This window comes from Pseudorca crassidens, chromosome 11 (genome assembly GCF_039906515.1).
Source record: "Pseudorca crassidens isolate mPseCra1 chromosome 11, mPseCra1.hap1, whole genome shotgun sequence".
In the NCBI taxonomy this organism is placed as follows: domain Eukaryota; kingdom Metazoa; phylum Chordata; class Mammalia; order Artiodactyla; family Delphinidae; genus Pseudorca; species Pseudorca crassidens.
Genome location: NC_090306.1, coordinates 47,905,578 through 47,922,783, shown reverse-complemented (window position 1 = coordinate 47,922,783; position 17,206 = coordinate 47,905,578). Strand labels below are relative to the sequence as shown.

The 17,206-nt window shown below is 57.4% G+C and overlaps 1 protein-coding gene across 3 annotated transcripts in view; it reads left to right on the top strand.

The window, feature by feature from the left end:
• Positions 1-277: 277 nt before the first annotated feature.
• Positions 278-17,206, top strand: part of ANKRD52 (ankyrin repeat domain 52) — a 17,114-nt gene continuing 185 nt past the window's right edge. The window contains exons 1-28 of one of the 3 annotated variants that reach the window (XM_067696963.1): positions 278-426; positions 735-818; positions 1,280-1,358; positions 1,558-1,628; positions 2,662-2,862; positions 3,389-3,476; positions 3,591-3,733; positions 4,037-4,249; positions 4,513-4,591; positions 4,903-5,017; positions 5,144-5,226; positions 5,336-5,453; positions 5,675-5,743; positions 5,930-6,070; positions 6,150-6,230; positions 7,589-7,700; positions 7,909-7,980; positions 8,231-8,432; positions 8,690-8,777; positions 8,854-8,971; positions 9,522-9,741; positions 9,942-10,029; positions 10,137-10,220; positions 10,330-10,475; positions 10,692-10,774; positions 10,965-11,047; positions 11,241-11,332; positions 11,784-11,938. In XM_067696963.1, coding sequence (XP_067553064.1) covers positions 400-426; positions 735-818; positions 1,280-1,358; positions 1,558-1,628; positions 2,662-2,862; positions 3,389-3,476; positions 3,591-3,733; positions 4,037-4,249; positions 4,513-4,591; positions 4,903-5,017; positions 5,144-5,226; positions 5,336-5,453; positions 5,675-5,743; positions 5,930-6,070; positions 6,150-6,230; positions 7,589-7,700; positions 7,909-7,980; positions 8,231-8,432; positions 8,690-8,777; positions 8,854-8,971; positions 9,522-9,741; positions 9,942-10,029; positions 10,137-10,220; positions 10,330-10,475; positions 10,692-10,774; positions 10,965-11,047; positions 11,241-11,332; positions 11,784-11,938 — 3,135 coding nt within the window. In that variant the 5' untranslated portion in view covers positions 278-399. Of the gene's footprint in view, positions 427-734; positions 819-1,279; positions 1,359-1,557; positions 1,629-2,661; positions 2,863-3,388; positions 3,477-3,590; positions 3,734-4,036; positions 4,250-4,512; positions 4,592-4,902; positions 5,018-5,143; positions 5,227-5,335; positions 5,454-5,674; positions 5,744-5,929; positions 6,071-6,149; positions 6,231-7,588; positions 7,701-7,908; positions 7,981-8,230; positions 8,433-8,689; positions 8,778-8,853; positions 8,972-9,521; positions 9,742-9,941; positions 10,030-10,136; positions 10,221-10,329; positions 10,476-10,691; positions 10,775-10,964; positions 11,048-11,240; positions 11,333-11,783; positions 11,939-17,206 lie in introns of those variants that run through there. The other 2 variants (XR_010932453.1, XM_067696964.1) reach the window with 2 other exon arrangements.

Here is a 17,206-nt window from a genome sequence, read left to right as displayed (position 1 = left end):
CAGGTTGCAAGGCACCGCAGCAGGGCCGCGGCCTGAGTTGCCGCTAGGGTTTTGTGGAGAATCCCCCGGGTCGCCAGACTGGAGCGGAGAGCACGGCGCCGCTGGCCTGGGGAGCCGGGTAACCAGCGGCCGAGGTTGGGGTCACCCGAGCCTATGGGACCGCCAGGGCGGGGCGGAGGGCGCCGCGGCCTGGGGCAGCCTGCGCGGCAAGCGCCCTGCGGCCGGGCCCAGAAGGGCCGCCAGGGAGCGCTGCGGGCTCCCGCTCCCGCCCCCTGGTAGGCGGGGCTGCGCTCTCCCCGCAGCCGCCGCCGCAGCCGCCGCCTGGGCCGCCCCGTGTCCCCGGTGGAGCCGCTGCCGCCGCCGCCGGGAGCTCGATGCGGACGGAGCCCGGGCCGGGCCATGGGGATCCTCAGCATCACGGACCAGGTCAGCCCTCCTGCCCTTGCTCGCTTCCTCCTTCCAGGGCCCGACGCCGCCGCCACGCGAGCCCAGGGATGTGCGGCCTAGGCTGGGCCCGAGCCCGGGGCTCCCGCCCCGCCCCACGCCGCGCTCCCCTCAACCAAGCCGGTGTCCTTGGGGGCCTGGTGACCGGCGGGGACACCGCGGAAGCCTCCTGCGGCCAGGACCCCAGAGCAGAGTCCCTCCAGCGTCGCCCCCCGCCCAAACCCGGTGTCCCCCACCCCACTCCCCGGTTCCGCTCCGGCCCGCTCCCTGAAAACCGGTTCTCCCTGCAGCCGCCCCTGGTCCAGGCCATCTTTAGCCGAGATGTGGAGGAAGTGCGTTCCCTCCTCTCGCAGAAGGAGAACATCAATGTGCTGGTGAGTTGAGATCAGGGAGGATGGCGAGCCGGTAATCTGGGCCCTGGTGTGCAGGACCCCTCCCCACCAATGGGGCGGCTCCGTGTTTCCTCGGCTCGGGTGAGGCCGCAGCTCTTTCCACCCTGGGATGGGCAACTGCTCTACATTTGGGGATGGAGAGCAGGTCAGGCTTAGAGCAGAGACCAGTAGGGCTGAGGATGCCCAGAAACGGTGTTCTCTTCTGAACCATCCGTGTCTGCAGCGCCTCCACCCCTCCTGGCAGAAGGAGACTGCTTCGCGGGCCGTGGCGCCCACCCCCTGACTCCACCCTCCCTCGGTGCTTGCTTTGACCTAGGACTGGGGTTTAGGAGGCTGCAGAACCTGTGGGAAGAGGTTGTGGGGAAAGGCCTGGAGCATGAAGAATTGGGCTTGGGTCCTGGATCGTTCACCCCTACAGCTGCTCCTCTTCTCTGCCTTCCTAGGACCAAGAGAGGCGAACCCCACTTCATGCTGCTGCCTACGTAGGCGATGTCCCCATCCTCCAGTTGCTACTGATGTCAGGTGAAAGTAGGGAGCTAGAAGGTGTGGCAGCTAGGGAGGGGACCTGAGGGAGGAGCCTTTTTGTCGTATCCAAGGATTGTCCTCTGGTGCTTGGTCCAGGCAAGCTTCCGTCTCCATCCAGATTCTCTGGCCTGATTACTGGCTTTCTTCCCCACCTGCTCTCCACCTCCCACCAAAAGAGCATATTATATCCCCACAGGTGCTAACGTCAATGCTAAGGACACACTGTGGCTGACCCCTCTTCATCGTGCTGCTGCCTCCCGAAATGAGGTACTGGCCTCCCACCTCTTTTCTCCCTTCCAAAGAGGATGACTTGGTTAAAGGTTGGAAGATAAGGGTTGGAGAGCCTTAGTCCTCTGCCCTACAAGTTGGTCTATCCCCAGGTCCAGAGGAGACCAGACCTTGGCCCCTCCCTCCTACCCCTAGAACTGGCTGGTAAGGGGGGGCTGAGTGTTGCTAGCTGATGTGACGTCAGGGGAGAGCTTAACACTGGGCTGGCAGACTGCAGGGGGCCCTGCTGCCAGGCCTTAGTGACTCATCCCTCCCTGGGGGGCCACCATGGAGTCTGATCCCCCTCTGGGCACTGAGATTTCTTTCCTTGTGATGGAGGGATGGGGGTGGTGATTTGTTGCATCCCTGCCCCTCAAGCAGCATGAAAGTTGACACCACGAGGCTCAAACATGCCCCATCAGTTGGGTCCCTCAACCCTGAAGAGTGGGAAGAGATGACCTTCTTGGCTTGGTAGTCACTTCCCTGGCTCCAGCCACCAGGGGGAGGGACTGAGGCCAATGGGAATGGGGTGGGTGGTGAATAGGAGGGGTATTTTAGCCTGGGTTTTGGAGAGGAGCTAGTATCTGTTTGCTTACCTAGGTAATGGAAATGATTCTGATGCATATGGAAGGGCTGAAGGGGGGTATCTGGGGATTAATGTAGCGGGAACATTTATCTTTCCTAAAAGTGGTAGGGGATTGGGATCCTCTACATGTGTGGATTTGCTTGGTAGTGGCTGTATATATGGGTGAAGATTTTCAGGGTTTGGGTTATGAACAATATCAGGTGGCTTGAGGAGGAGATCCACGTTTTCCTCAGCAAGGGGGGGAAGATTTTAAGCTCTAAGAAGTTCCAGAAGATGGAAAATAGGTATTGAAAGGCTAGGTATGTTGGAAAAAATGAGGAGAGACTCTCTGCCGGGGGAGTGGGGAGATGGGGTCACATGTGCTGTGCTGACCTGTTCGCCCCTCCTCCTGTTGGTTCACCTCCTGCTCCCCCTCTATCTTCTCTCCTATCGCCTGCCCCTCAACAGAAGGTGCTGGGATTGCTGCTGGCACATTCAGCAGATGTGAACGCCCGGGACAAGCTGTGGCAGACACCATTGCATGTGGCCGCTGCCAACCGGGCCACCAAGTGTGCGGAGGCTCTGGCACCATTATTGAGCAGCCTCAACGTGGCTGACAGGAGCGGGCGCAGTGCCCTGCACCACGCAGTGCATAGTGGGCATCTGGAGGTGAGGACCGCTCCCGTCCACGCCCAGCCTCGTGCCTTCTTCCTTCCCTTCCGGCTCACCTTCCCCTGCCTCCGGGCCATTAGGCCTGGGGAGCAGCAGCCCAGATGATTATATAAACACTTGGGCTCAAGCACCAAATGAATGGTTGGGTTGGATGGAAATTCTTGACTTGGACCTCAGGAGGGTGGTAAAGTCTCTGAAGTTGCATGGAGAATGTTTGCATACGTGGTTTTTTCTGAAGTGAGAGTCCGTGTCTTTCAGCACATTTAGAAGACTTCAAAAGAGTTTAAAAACCACCGAATTACCTGAAGAGACTCCCTTAAGTTTACCTCAGACTTCCAAATCTACCTGGGATCTCCTTAGTGCCTGCTTTCTCTGTTCCCTCTAGTTCTCCAGATTGTTCTGCCCAAAAACAGAGACATTAGGCTGCCTCAGCCTTTTCAGGTGCTAAGGGCTCTGCCCCTAATTAGGTATGTTGAAGGCATGAACCTGGCTCTAAACAGGTGTCTTTCATGTCCTGAAACAGACGGTGAACCTGCTCCTCAGTAAGGGAGCCAGCCTGAATGTCTGTGACAAAAAGGAGCGGCAGCCTCTGCACTGGGCGGCTTTTCTAGGTGAGAAGAGAATCACGGGGAGAGCAGGATTTGGGATTCCTAGGGCAGGGATGGAGTGCTCAGGGCCCTAGAGTTCACCTTCCACCTCCTTGAGAGCGTACTGTCTTTTCCCAGGGCATTTGGAGGTCCTGAAACTGCTGGTGGCACGGGGAGCAGACCTTGGCTGCAAGGACCGCAAGGGCTATGGGCTGCTCCATACAGCTGCTGCCAGTGGCCAGATTGAAGTGGTGAAGTACTTGCTACGGATGGGGGCTGAGGTCAGGGTGCTGAGCACGGAGTGGGGCTGGGGGTAAGGGCAGGGAGCTGGAGGTCGGAGTCTGTTAGGGAGATAGGAAGGCGCTGGGATTGCTGGTGTGGTTTGGGGAGGTCGGGAAGATGTGGTGAGAGGATCTGAGCAATGCTTGTCTTAAGCAGTAGTGCCCCCAGTCTTAGGGTCTGGAACCTGAGGGGTCTGAGGCAGTCGTTGGATTTCTGGGATTCTCTAGGCTATCTGTGCTGGCTTCCACTTTGTTTAAACTGATATCTCCCTTATCCCCTTACCCTCACCCCTGGAAATCCAGATTGATGAGCCCAACGCTTTTGGAAACACAGCTTTGCACATCGCCTGCTACCTGGGCCAGGATGCTGTGGCTATCGAGCTGGTGAACGCAGGAGCCAATGTCAACCAGCCAAATGACAAGGGCTTTACACCACTGCATGTGGCTGCGGTCTCCACCAATGGCGCGCTCTGCTTGGAGCTGTTGGTCAATAACGGGGCTGATGTCAACTACCAGGTGCCTGAAGGGATGAGTCTGAGACCAGTGGGGAGAGGGGCCTGGCTCTGGGGGTGCTGACCATATCTTTTGTTCTGGATAACTCTATGGGGAATGGTCCGCTTGCGTCCTGGGTTGATCAGTCCTTCCCAGGGGCCCAGGAAAATGTGGGCTGAGATGTCCATATGATCACCCCGTCCTCAGAGACGTGTCCTTTGGAAGGGGGAACAGGGCACTCTCCATGCTTTGCACTAGGAAAAAAAAAAAATGCCATGTTTCCACAGAGCAAAGAAGGGAAAAGTCCTCTGCACATGGCAGCCATCCATGGCCGTTTCACCCGCTCCCAGATCCTCATCCAGAATGGTATGGACCTGGAAGACTTTGTGATCTCTTTTCCCCCCTCAGAGAACTCATCCCTAGAAACACCTTTTCTTCCTCATTCCACCCCCCACCCCATCTTCCAGTCAGGATGGGCACCTGAAGCTCTGAGCAAGACACCTGTGGAAATGGCCCTGCTCTGCCTGCCCAGCCCCCTCAGGCTGACAAACGAGATAACATGTGTAGAAGGCTTAGCCTGGCCTCTGGCACGTAACAAGCACTCAGACAGTAGCTAACTAGTGTGAGTGGTCTGAAGCCAAAGGTCTGAGTGTGTGGGTGTGCGTCCCCCCTTTCAGGCAGTGAGATTGATTGTGCCGACAAATTTGGGAACACGCCACTGCACGTGGCCGCTCGCTATGGACACGAGCTGCTCATCAGCACCCTCATGACCAACGGCGCGGATACCGCCCGGTGAGTCCGGACCACTGACCCCACTTCCAGGCTGCCTCAGATCTAGGCTGGTGGTAGGCCACAGAAAAGAGGTCTGCATCTGGTCCCTCCTTGACCCAAGGACTGAGTCCCTCCCCTTCTCCCCAGGCGTGGCATCCACGACATGTTCCCCTTGCACTTAGCTGTTCTCTTTGGATTCTCTGACTGTTGTCGTAAGCTTCTTTCCTCAGGTATGAGCTAACTGGTTCGGGGGTTGGGCAGGTGGGCAGGAGAGCAGAGGCCCTTCCCGGCTCTGCTCAGAGCCCTCAGATGGGATCTGTGGCTGTTCTGCCCCTTCAGGTCAGCTGTACAGCATTGTATCCTCACTCAGCAATGAGCATGTTCTTTCAGCTGGGTTTGACATCAATACACCTGACAACCTTGGCCGTACCTGTCTTCATGCTGCTGCTTCTGGAGGGTGAGTTTTCTTCCCTCTGTCTCAGGCCTTGAGAAGGAGGCTGGGCAGGGGTCTGGGCCCCTTCTTCTTTCCTGCCCAGAGCTCCCCCCATCACAGTGAGAGCAGTGGCAGCAGAAAGGGCTGTCCAGTTCCATCCTCCTTCAGCCCCTCCCTGGGGAGAATCCTGTGGCTTCTCCTTGAGCCCTCTTTCTCCCCTTAACCTGCATCCTCCTTCCTTTTAGGAATGTTGAATGTCTTAATTTGCTGTTGAGCAGTGGAGCTGACTTGAGGAGGAGAGACAAATTTGGAAGGTGTGTTAACGTGCAGGAGTATATATACATAAGGAACATCCGATCAGAGAGACAAGTGATGGAGGGCAGGGTGGGGAGTTGGAGACTAAGTGAGGAGAATATTACGAAGCAGCTTTGGGCTGCACATCTGGTTGCATTTGGATCTGCCCCCGATTCTTTTACCCACCCTCCTTCACTTCTCCCCAGGACCCCACTGCACTATGCAGCCGCCAATGGCAGCTACCAGTGCGCCGTCACACTGGTGACCGCCGGGGCAGGCGTCAATGAGGCTGACTGTAAAGGTTGCTCTCCGCTCCATTACGCTGCCGCCTCCGACACCTACAGGAGGTGAGGCGCCCGCTTTGCTCTTCTCAGCCCCACTCTCCTCCCTGAGCGCCCCCCAGACTTCTTCACTCTCCTCCCCCAGGGCGGAGCCCCACCCATCTTCCAGCCACGATGCTGAAGAGGACGAGCCACTGAAGGAGTCCCGCAGGAAGGAGGCCTTCTTGTGAGTAGCCGAGGAGACCCCCAGGGTGTGCTTTCCCAGCAGTGTCGACTCTGGCCCTGTTATTCTCCCACCACCACCCTGCTGCTGCTTTGCACCCTGAGTTTAGTCCTGGACCAAGCACTGTGGGTACAGACAGAAGTAGGAGACATAGTTCCTTCCTTCAAGGAATGGATAGTCTTCTTGAGGGAATCAGAAAAGCTAAACACAAATTCATTTGCTTATTCCACGAGCATTACTTGAGTATTTACTTAATAGGTACCAAGTAATGTGCTGGGTGGTAAGGATAGAAGATGAATTACCCCAAATTTCTGTACTGTATACATTCTAGTGTAAGATGTTAATAATAGGGGAAACTGGGTGAGGAATTTATGGAAACTGTATTATCCTCACAATTTTTCTGTAAGTCTAAGACTGTTATAAATAAAGGGTTTATTTATTTTTTTAATTTATTATTTATTTTTTTGTGGTACGCGGGCCTCTCACTGCTGTGGCCTCTCCCCTTGCGGAGCACAGGCTCCGGACGCGCAGGCTCAGCGGCCATGGCTCACGGGCCCAGCCGCTCCGCGGCATGTAGGATCTTCCCGGACCGGGGCACGAACCCGTGTCCCCTGCATCGGCAGGCGGGCTCTCAACCACTGCGCCACCAGGGAAGCCCAAGGGTTTATTTATTTTTTTTAAAAGATATTTAAAATCCAAGAGGCTCAACTATGTGATCTTTGGCAAGTAACTTAACCTCTCTGTGCCTCAGTTTCCTCAACCATAGTAGAGATAAGAATGATAGCTATCTCAAAGGATCAGTATGAAGATTAAGTGATTTAATACACGTGAAGTGCTTAGAACAGTGTTTGACACATTGTAAGTGTTAAATGCTGTATCAATATTTCTACTAGTACAACTACTACTGAGCTATAAGAGTGGTGCCGGGGAATAGAGGGGAGGAGGCACCTAACTGGGAAGTTTGGGGAAGGCCTCCCAGAGAAGAGGATTCTGGGAGCGAGTATGAGATGAGTAGGCCTTTTCAGGCGGGCTGGGAGGAGAAGGCAGGGGTCAGTATGCCTGGAGGTGGGGGGAGAGTGTGTCGATCACAGGTTGGTGACTGATAACTGTGCTCCAGGTTCTCTAGGAGAGCATTCAAAGGATAGAGGAGGGCATTGAAGCAAGAGTGGTTCAGGGCAGACCTGGAGGTGGTAGGTCTGGGTCTGGGCTTGAATGGGCAGGAGTTAGCCTACCAAGAGTGGGGGATGGGTGTTGGCCAGCTAGGCCTGGAGGGGCTCCCTTGCCCTCTCCTCTGCTCCTCTCAAACTGTGCCCTCCCTGGCTGGGCCTGTCCCCTCCTCACAGTCTACTCCTGTCCCCCAGCTGTTTGGAATTCTTACTGGATAACGGTGCAGACCCCTCCCTGCGGGACAGGCAGGGCTACACAGCCGTGCACTATGCAGCCGCCTATGGCAATAGACAGAACCTCGAACTGGTACGTGTGGGACCTGGCCTGGGGGAGAGGAGCAGGGCAGGGCACAGCACACAGTCTACTTTGGTATCTGTGGATTCTCAAACCACAGGGTGGTTGAATCAAATGTGGTCTCTAGATCCAGGGGCTTTGGGGGTTGCTGTGGGTGGGGTCAAGGGGTAATATCTTGGGAATACCAGAACCTCAGCACCTACTATTCTGTCCATTGCAGCTCTTAGAAATGTCCTTTAACTGCCTGGAGGATGTAGAGAGCACCATTCCAGTCAGCCCTTTGCACTTAGCTGTGAGTCCCAGGTCTTTTCCTCTTGCCTTCCTTGTCCCTACCTGCCCCAGGCTGGCACACAGGTATAAGCACGTGTGAATCTGTCCTTGCTTCTGCCTTCTTGTGGGGATGTCGCAAGCAGGCAGTGGTCTGGAGAGGGGCCCAGGGAGCTCACGGGGAGGCCTGTTGCCTGGAGTCTCCCTGTGGGCCCCAAGAGCAGAGTGGGGACAGTGTCCCGAGCTGTATCCATTGGTTGCCTGCACCCCTCCAGGCCTACAACGGTCACTGTGAAGCCCTGAAGACACTGGCCGAGACGCTGGTGAATCTGGATGTAAGGGACCACAAGGGCCGGACCGCGCTCTTCCTGGCCACTGAGCGAGGCTCCACTGAGTGCGTGGAGGTGCTAACGGCCCATGGCGCCTCTGCCCTCATCAAGGAGCGCAAGCGCAAGTGGACACCCCTGCACGCTGCTGGTGAGTGCGCCCTTTGGGCTGCTCCCTCCCCTTGTCACTCCAGGCCTCCTCCAAGACTGGTCCCCAGATCCCTCCTGAACCCTGAGGGGACTGGGGTTGGGATGGAGTAGGGCGAGGAAGATGGAAACTGCAAGTTCTGATTCGTAGCCTCCTATCCCCCAAGATTTCTCCCTGCCCCAGGTCTTCCCATAACCTCCACCCTTCACCTGGCCTTCTTGCCTCGACCATGCCCTGACACAGACCCCCTCTTCTCCTAGCTGCCTCTGGCCACACTGATTCCCTGCACTTGCTGATCGACAGTGGGGAAAGAGCTGACATCACAGATGTCATGGATGCCTATGGACAGTGAGTGTCGGCCAGGGGTGGGGTGCAGGGTTCCCATCCCTGCCAGGCCCTCACCCTTTTCTTGCCCCCTCTGTAGAACCCCACTGATGCTGGCCATCATGAATGGCCACGTGGACTGTGTACATCTGCTGCTAGAGAAAGGATCCACAGCTGATGCTGCTGACCTCCGGGGCCGCACTGCCCTCCACCGTGGGGTGAGTGAGCTCCTGGGTAGGGTCCCTCACAGAAGGGCCTGGACGCGGGAGCACGACAGTAGGACATTAGATTGTCTAGCACGTGGGCCAGGATCTTGTGCCCGGGCTCTCAGTGGGCCTTACTGTATTTGCTCCAGGATGAGTAGCTGACATCGGCAGCTGATCTCCCTGATTACCTTGCTCTGTAATCACATACAGCCACCTGCTCACCACCCAGACTCTGCCCCAGGGTACCCAGCTGGCCCTGTCCTGTTGGATAATGATGCCACGGCCTGGTCCTTCTCCACCATCGCCTGTCCTAAAGCTGCCTCCTCCTCATCCCACGGGATTCTCTGACTCAGTCTCCCACTACAGAAGGCCAGGATTAACTCTCACCACCCTGATTGTCAGTTGGCATAGAGTCAGGGAAGGAGATGCTCATCCCTAACACTTAGAATCATTGCTGCAAAGACGAGGATTGGAGCCCTGGAGTTGGTTCCTGCTCCTGGGCCAGCCCCAGTGACTGGCCGTTGGAAAGGGAGTTCCAGCCACACCCCCATGTCCCCCACAGGCAGTGACTGGCTGTGAGGACTGCCTGGCCGCCCTGCTGGACCACGATGCATTCGTGCTGTGCCGAGACTTCAAGGGCCGCACGCCCATTCATCTGGCCTCAGCCTGTGGCCACACTGCAGTACTGCGGACCCTGCTGCAGGCTGCCCTTTCCACAGACCCCCTGGATACCGGGGTGGATTACAGCGGATACTCGCCCATGCACTGGGCCTCCTACACTGGTGTGGCTCTGGGGCCTTTGTAGGCACAGCTGTGTGTGTGGGGTGTAGGGGAGGGCAGACAGGGACTAGTGGGTTGAGGGAGGGACCTGGGTTGCTCTGGATCTGGAAGGAGAATGGAGTGTTGAGAGATGGCACAGGACAGATGGAGGGGACCTCGTTGTCATTTCTCTCCATCACCACTCTTCCTTCCTCATACCCAGGACATGAAGATTGTCTGGAGTTGTTACTTGAACACAGCCCGTTTTCATACCTGGAAGGAAACCCCTTCACTCCTTTGCACTGTGCAGTGTAAGTCCCTTCCTATACCGCAGCCCCACTCAGGGGTCTGTGACCTGGGCTTAGGACAGGCGGTCCATTTCCCCTGCCCCTCTTGCTGACCCTTCCTCTTCCCCCAGAATTAATAACCAGGACAGCACCACAGAGATGCTGCTGGGAGCTCTGGGTGCCAAGATTGTGAACAGCCGAGATGCCAAAGGACGGTGAGTGGTGGGAGGCTTGGGGAGAAACCTCCGTTGCCTCTGGCTTCCTCTTGCTGCTCAGGAGAGAGGGTCTTCCCTGTTTCACTCTGCCCTGACCCCCTCCCCACAGGACCCCTCTTCACGCCGCTGCCTTCGCGGACAACGTCTCTGGGCTCCGGATGCTGCTGCAGCATCAAGCCGAGGTGAACGCCACTGACCACACTGGCCGCACCGCGCTCATGACGGCGGCTGAGAATGGGCAGACCGCTGCTGTGGGTGTGTAGGGGCCGCGTGTGGAAGGGAGGTGCGCCCCTGGGTTTTCGCCAGACGGGTCAGCCCTGCCTGTGGGGTTTAGGAGGCAGGAGGCATGTCTTTGGATGTTTCACCCTCTGCAGATGGGGTGCAAAGGGTATGCAGACAGGAGGGTGCAGAGCCAGGCCGGCACGGCTCTGGAAGGGAGCGTCAGCCCCCTCTGCCTCCTTTCTCTTGTAGAATTTCTGCTGTATCGAGGGAAGGCAGACCTTACTGTGCTGGATGAGAACAAGAACACTGCCCTCCACTTGGCCTGTAGCAAGGTACCACCGGCAGTGCAGGTGGGGCTGTGTAAGGGGCTGGGCCTGGTGACTGGAGAGAGGGCCCGGCGGAAGGCAGGATTGTCCAGACTGTCTGACTGGTGGGATAGTTTTCTGTCCTCTTGCTGCCCCCTCAGCTCCTATTGTCATCCTTCCACTTCACAAGTCTTCGCTCTCTGTCCCTCTCCCTCAGGGCCACGAGAAATGTGCCCTCATGATCCTGGCAGAAACCCAAGACCTTGGCCTTATCAATGCTACCAACAGTGCGCTGCAGATGTGAGTGCCCTGGGGAGGGGGCTCTTGGCTCGGGGGCGGGGGGCAGGAGAGGTGGGTGAGGAAGTTGCGGCCCATGTTCCAGGGGCCCCCTGGAACTCACAGTGCTCGCTCAGCAGCGTTGCGACTCTGGCTGAGGGCGGAAGGGCAGCTTGCCATTGCCCCGACTTCATGCTCCTTCTTCCTTTCTTCCAAGGCCCCTACACATTGCCGCCCGGAACGGTCTAGCTTCTGTGGTGCAGGCCCTGCTGAGTCGTGGGGCCACAGTGCTGGCTGTGGATGAAGAAGGTGGGTGGGGTCTGGAGCTCCCTGCCCCTCCGGGCTTTGGGGTCAGGGACATTCGTTCTTCAGGAGGTGACTTCTTAAGCTTGCTGGTTAATAAACTGGATTTTCTTCCCAAGGGAACTCTTCAGAGCAGGGACCCAACACCGATACGCTAGAGTCTCTGAGGGGAGTCTGACGGAACTAGGTGGAGCCAGCAGGTTCCTCAGGAAGACCTCCCGCACACCTCAGCCTCCCAGCCTCCTGTCCCCCAGGCTGGCTCTGTTCTTTACCCCACGCTGGGACAGTCTGCCTGTCAGCCTCCCTGGGCCCTTATAGCCCTTGAGTTCTGACCATGCTGGGTGCTTGCCTGACTTGGCTCCCCTCCACAGATAAGAGAGCTCAGGGCCCAGGGGCGGGTGGATGGGGAGCCAGGGGTACAGGACCCTGGGGCTCAGTTCTCCCCTTTGCTCTGCAGGTCACACCCCGGCATTGGCCTGCGCCCCCAACAAAGATGTGGCAGACTGCCTGGCCTTGATCCTTTCCACCATGAAGCCTTTCCCACCCAAGGACGCCGTCAGTCCTTTCAGCTTCAGCCTGCTCAAGAACTGTGGCATCGCAGCAGCCAAGACGGTGGGTGGCTGCGGTGCCCTGCCCCACGGGGCCTCCTGCCCCTACAGCCAGGAGCGGCATGGCGCCATTGGGTTAGATGGCTGCTACTCCGAGTAGCCCCCTCCCGTGCCCCTCCCCCTGCCGGTGGCTTGATATCTTATTCTATTTATTTAGAAAAAGTCTATACATTTAGGGCACTTTAAAGGAGAACACGACTGGGTTGGGGGCGGAGGGGGGAAAAAGCACTGGGGAGCAGCTGCTCACCCCTTTGCCACACTATCCTGGCCTGGCAGGGGTCTGGGACCAACAGGGAGCACCCCAGGCCCTTGGTACCCCCAGGGCAACCCCTTCTGCCAAGTGTCCCAAAATGATCGCTCGATGCCTGGCTCCCCCTCTCTTTTATCCCCTCTCCCCGGTCTCCCTTTCTGCTGCCAGCTGCCCCCACTCTTCCCGTTGACTCTCCTCTCTGTCCCCTTCTCCATGCTCCTGCCAGGCAGATCCCCACCTCTTCTTCCATACCCATCACTGCCTCCCTGCTTGGCCGGCCCCTCCATCCCCCCTCCATCCCCGCAGCAGTGAGAAGCCTTAATTTCTGGTACTGTGTGAGCACTCTGGGGGTGTCCCCCTCCCCCTTCAGGGGCAGCTAGCGGACGAGGGGGGAGGGTATTTAGCACTGGGGCCTGGAGCTTTTCCCCTACTTCTGTATCCCATCACCCCCAAAGTTCAAATGCAAAACACTTGAAGCAGCAACTACTGTACCTGGGCCCCAGTCCTGCACGCTCCCTGGCTCCTCATATGCAAATCAAGGGCTGGTCCTGCCCCCACAGCCTGCCCCGCCCTGCTTCCCTCCCCCTCCTGGCCTGGCCCCCTGACCACGCACTTTAACCTTGCTTCTTTCTTTTAACTTCTTTCCGGAGGGCAGAGCCTGTGGCCATTCCCTCTCTGGCTCTCCTCTCCCTTAACTTTGAGGCTTGTCATGAATTTTTAAGTAAGCATTTTATCCTTTAGGGGAAGAAACAAATTAATTTCCTGCCCATTTCAAAACCACAGCCCTAGTATGTCTTCTGTGTTTCAGGCATGTGTTTGCATGTGTGTGGAGGGAGGGACTGTGTTCTTCCTCCTGTGCCCCCCAATCCCACAGTTCCTCTGTGCCCCCCGTCTGCTGCCACCTTCTGTTATGTCCAAGAGTACCCACTGCCCCCAGTCACTCCTGATCTGAAGCCAAAGAGGGAGGGGCAGGGCGACTAGGGACCATGGCTACTCGGGGACCCAGGCTTCCCCTCCGGTGTGAGGATGAAGTTCTGATCTAGGGAGCGACAAGTAGATACTGAGGCTTGGTTCCTGCCTTCCCAGCAGCGGGGAGAGAAGGGATTGAGCTAAGGGCTGCACTGAGAAGATTCCCGGAAGTCGTACCCCAAAAGCCAAACTGGGCTGGAGTGAGGAGGGGGCAGTTTTCTCTCTAAATGTAGCATTGAATTTGGCCCTGGTCCCTTCAGACGCCCTGTCCATCCATCTCCTAGCTAAGCCTCCTGGACAGTTGGACCCGCTCCCTCAGCCCAGTGTTCCCTTCCTCACACTCAATACCTCAGCCAGGGGCCAAGACACAGAACTTGAATAGAGGTCATGCTCCCTCTACCCCCCCACCCCCCAGTGCATCCTCGCCCAGTTTGGCTGCCATCAGTATTGTCCCCTGAGAACTGGACAGGCTTCGTTTACACAGTACAGGGCCTCCCCCTTGGGGGTCCCTCGGTCTCCTTCCCCCACCCGTGCTTGCTTTATTCATGATCTTACCCCCTTTTCAGTTGTGTCCGCTGCACGTCTTGCCACCCTTGCCAAGGGTGGGCTGAGGGGAGAGGGGCATCCCAGGGACTCCTCCCTCCCTAACAGATACCCTTAACCATACCTCATGCTGGTTTCATGAAGCCTGGGGTGTTTGTCCAAGTCCTCATTCTTTTTGTCATGGTCCCTTTTTTATCCCCTCTCTCTCTGTGTCTTGCTCCTCCCAACGCTCAGTTCCTAAACCATTTCAAAGCTTCCAGATGACCATTATTGATGAGAAGGATTGTGCAGCTTTTAGTTTTTATTTTTGTTTTCAAAGCCAAAGGGCCTTGCAACGCCCCTCTCGCCCACCTCCCTTCGCACCCTGCCCTCCCCTGTACGACAATCAATGTGACCTCTCTTAAGGGCTGCAGCCCCCCACCTCCAGTCCTGCTGGTTCTGCAAAGCTTGCCCTTAACTTCAGTTCTCTCTCATAAAATCTTCCTGTTCCACCCCCTCCCTCTCATTTTGGTGCTGGGAATTAGGTGGCGGGGGGCAGGGGGAGCAGAGAGACGTGTCCTCCAGAGAAAACTCCTGGGGTTTCAGTCGTGTTCTCCTTTATCAATGTTCGGTGATGACAGGAAGAATCTGAGTTATTTGTCAGGAGCCCCATCGTTTTGCTAGATGAGATTTCTGGTGGCTGCCCATTCCCTGCTGCGCCTTCAGCACACCGTCAGCAGTGCTGGGGCAGGTCGCGGGGAGTCCTCTGTCCCTCCTCATGTGGCTGTGAGGAGGCCAGCAGGACGAGCAGCCTCCTCTCCTTATGCCAAAGGAAATCCCACACCCCACCCTGGGCTCCCCAGCCCCTAGTGTTTTTTTTGAAGCATTTTGACCATTCTCACGGCCACTGCATATTTATTTTAATGTTAAGTTGTTGTTGTTGTTGTTTTTAAAAAGACCTCTTTGACTTAAACGGGTGTGGAGAAGTAAAGCAGGCAGAATGCCCCCCAATCTTAAGGGGGTAGGGTGGGGAGGAATCATCTCCTTCCCTTCGCCCTCCCTCTCCCCCTCCCCCTCTCCCCACTGCAGCTCTAAAGCACTTGCTTCAAGTAATAAGCACTTTTGAGAAAAGGCCTATTTTAAGTGAGGACCCTGGGAGCAGCCCCAGGTCCCAGCAAAGGAGACAGAGCGAGGGCTACATAGGAGACAGGGAAACAGATGTGTGAATCAGAGGGTGAGATGAAAAAGAGCCAGTTTTTAGTTTCTGATTTTGGGGGAGATGTTTCTGGTTGGCCGGTGGCTTTGGTAGGGTTGTGTACTATCCTTCAGAAAGACAAATGGCACAAACTGTGGGTCCCAGCACGGACCAACAGGCCCGGGTCACTGCCACTGTCCAGCGGAGACTGACGGGCCACCTCCCCACCCCGCGGCCCCCTGAGCCATAGGACTGCTGAGAACCACTGAATGTACAGCCCAGGTTGGGGTAGGGAGCAGCCCCTGGGGGAGGGGGCTTCTCCTTTTGTTTGGTGCTGTGGGGGTGGGAGAGGTGAGACTGAGGGACTGCCACCCACCTAGACATGTGTTCCTTGGGGTGGAGGGGCTGAGGAGGGCCTACCTCCCTCTCCATTCCCAGCCGTGGCCCCTCTTCCTTCCTCATCCCTATCTGTTTTGACTGTAAGTCCAGCTCACCTTTGCCTTCAATATGTAACCAAAGGAAAACTCAATACTGTTTCCACCTGTCTGCCCACCCGAGCACCTTCCGACTCCCTGGACCTAGAAGGGGAGAGGAGGCGGGGCTGGGCCGGGGGTCGTGGGGCCAGAGCGAACGGTTCTGCAGCTGTGTGCCCCCAAAACCTCCTCTGGGGTCTTGGAGGGCGTCCTGGGAGGGGGCGTGGGGGCCAGGCAGGAGGGGCTGGGAGCAGGCGTGCTCGGGACCTTGTGCACGTGAGTGTGACTTCGTCCGAGTGATGCCCTGACTGCCCCAGGGGGAGGCCCCTTCCTCCTTCCCTCCGCCATTTCTCACCTCTCCCCACACCAAGCGTTCATCCCCCACCTCCCCTTCCTGCCGCAAAGGAAAATAGCCTTACAGACCCTAGCCCAGAACCCCTCCTCCTGGGGCACTCCAGTATGGGGCCCCAGCCCACCTAGTCTGAACCCCACCTTTTAAGAGGGAGGGATGAGGAGCAAAGCAGCCCCTTCCCCTCTGACCGTGGCGGCTCCAGCCCTCCTCGGCCTTGACCCAGATTGGGCCGAGGTGCGGAATCTTTGAGGACCAAGCCCAGTGGTCTGGGAAGAGGGAGGTAGAGAGGGAAGGGTCTGACTTGGGGACCCCCTCCTCCCGACCCAACCCCTAGAGAAGCGACCAAATCCCAGAGATGGGAGGAAGCTGGGGTGGGGAGGGTCTGCTCCATGAATTACTTGAAGGTACTGACTCCGAGGCTGCTGTTGCCCACTTAGGTGTGAGGGGGACACTGTCACTGCGTTTGGGAGGGCAGAGGGTGGCGGTGACGAGAGGGTCCACCTTTGGCCCTCGCTCACTCCTGCTAGGCCCTTTCCCTGGGGAGCCTAGCCTGGCCCTCCTGCCTCCATCCCTCACTCTGGGCACCCTCTCCAATTGCACTAAAGTAGCTGTGTGCCAGTCTTACCCCACGCCAGGGTGGGGTCTCTGCTTCCAGTCCTTTCTCCCCACTGCCTCTGCTCCCATCCCGGACAATCTCCTTGTTCCCCTGTATTCCTGGATAGCTCAGCTTTGTGTGTGTGTGTTTGGGGGGTGGGGGTGGGTTCTGGCTGGAGTGGGTTTGGTAGGGGTTTGGGAAGGGCTGGGGGAAAGATGGCGGATGAAAGTCTCCTACCCCCTTCCTCCACTCCAAGCCACAGAAGCCTGGGAGGGAGGGTGCCTACTCTCGCTGCCGTGTGTCTTGCAGATGTGCCAAAACGGGGGTGGGTGGGAGGGGAGGGTGCCTGGCAGAGCAACCCCCAGGGTGGCTCTCTCAAAGCAATACAGTTCCTCCTGCCTGGGGGACGGCAAGACAGGGGAGAGGGTTGGGTTGGGGACCTGGGGGTTCCCTGTGTACAGCTGTGTATATTCAGGGGTGTTCTCTGTCTGGTACCCGCTGTGGGCGTCTACGTGTGTGTGAACCTCCCCTTCCCCGTGCCCTGCATGACCTGTGATGCTGCAGACACCACCATTCCTGTGTGCAAGGGTGCGTTGGGGGCACTGAGGGGCATGTCCCCTGTCCTGTTGCTCCCTCCATCCTGTGACCCATGTACTCGGTTGTAGGAAGTAAAGAGAACTGAGCACAATTCACTGGATTCTAGTTGAATCTTTCTCTAAGCAATGTTCCCCTTCCTGCCCTTCTCCCTGCCCTGGACTCACCTGTGGTGCTAGCGTTGGGGTCGGGGTGTGTTTCATGCTGGTGGGCAGCAATAAAGGGCAGACCTGCCCAGATGCCTGTATCCCCAGGGTGCTGAGGGCAGCAGGAAAAAGTGGGGACCTTGGTGCATTTGCCTCACCCCTCCCCTTCCTCTCTG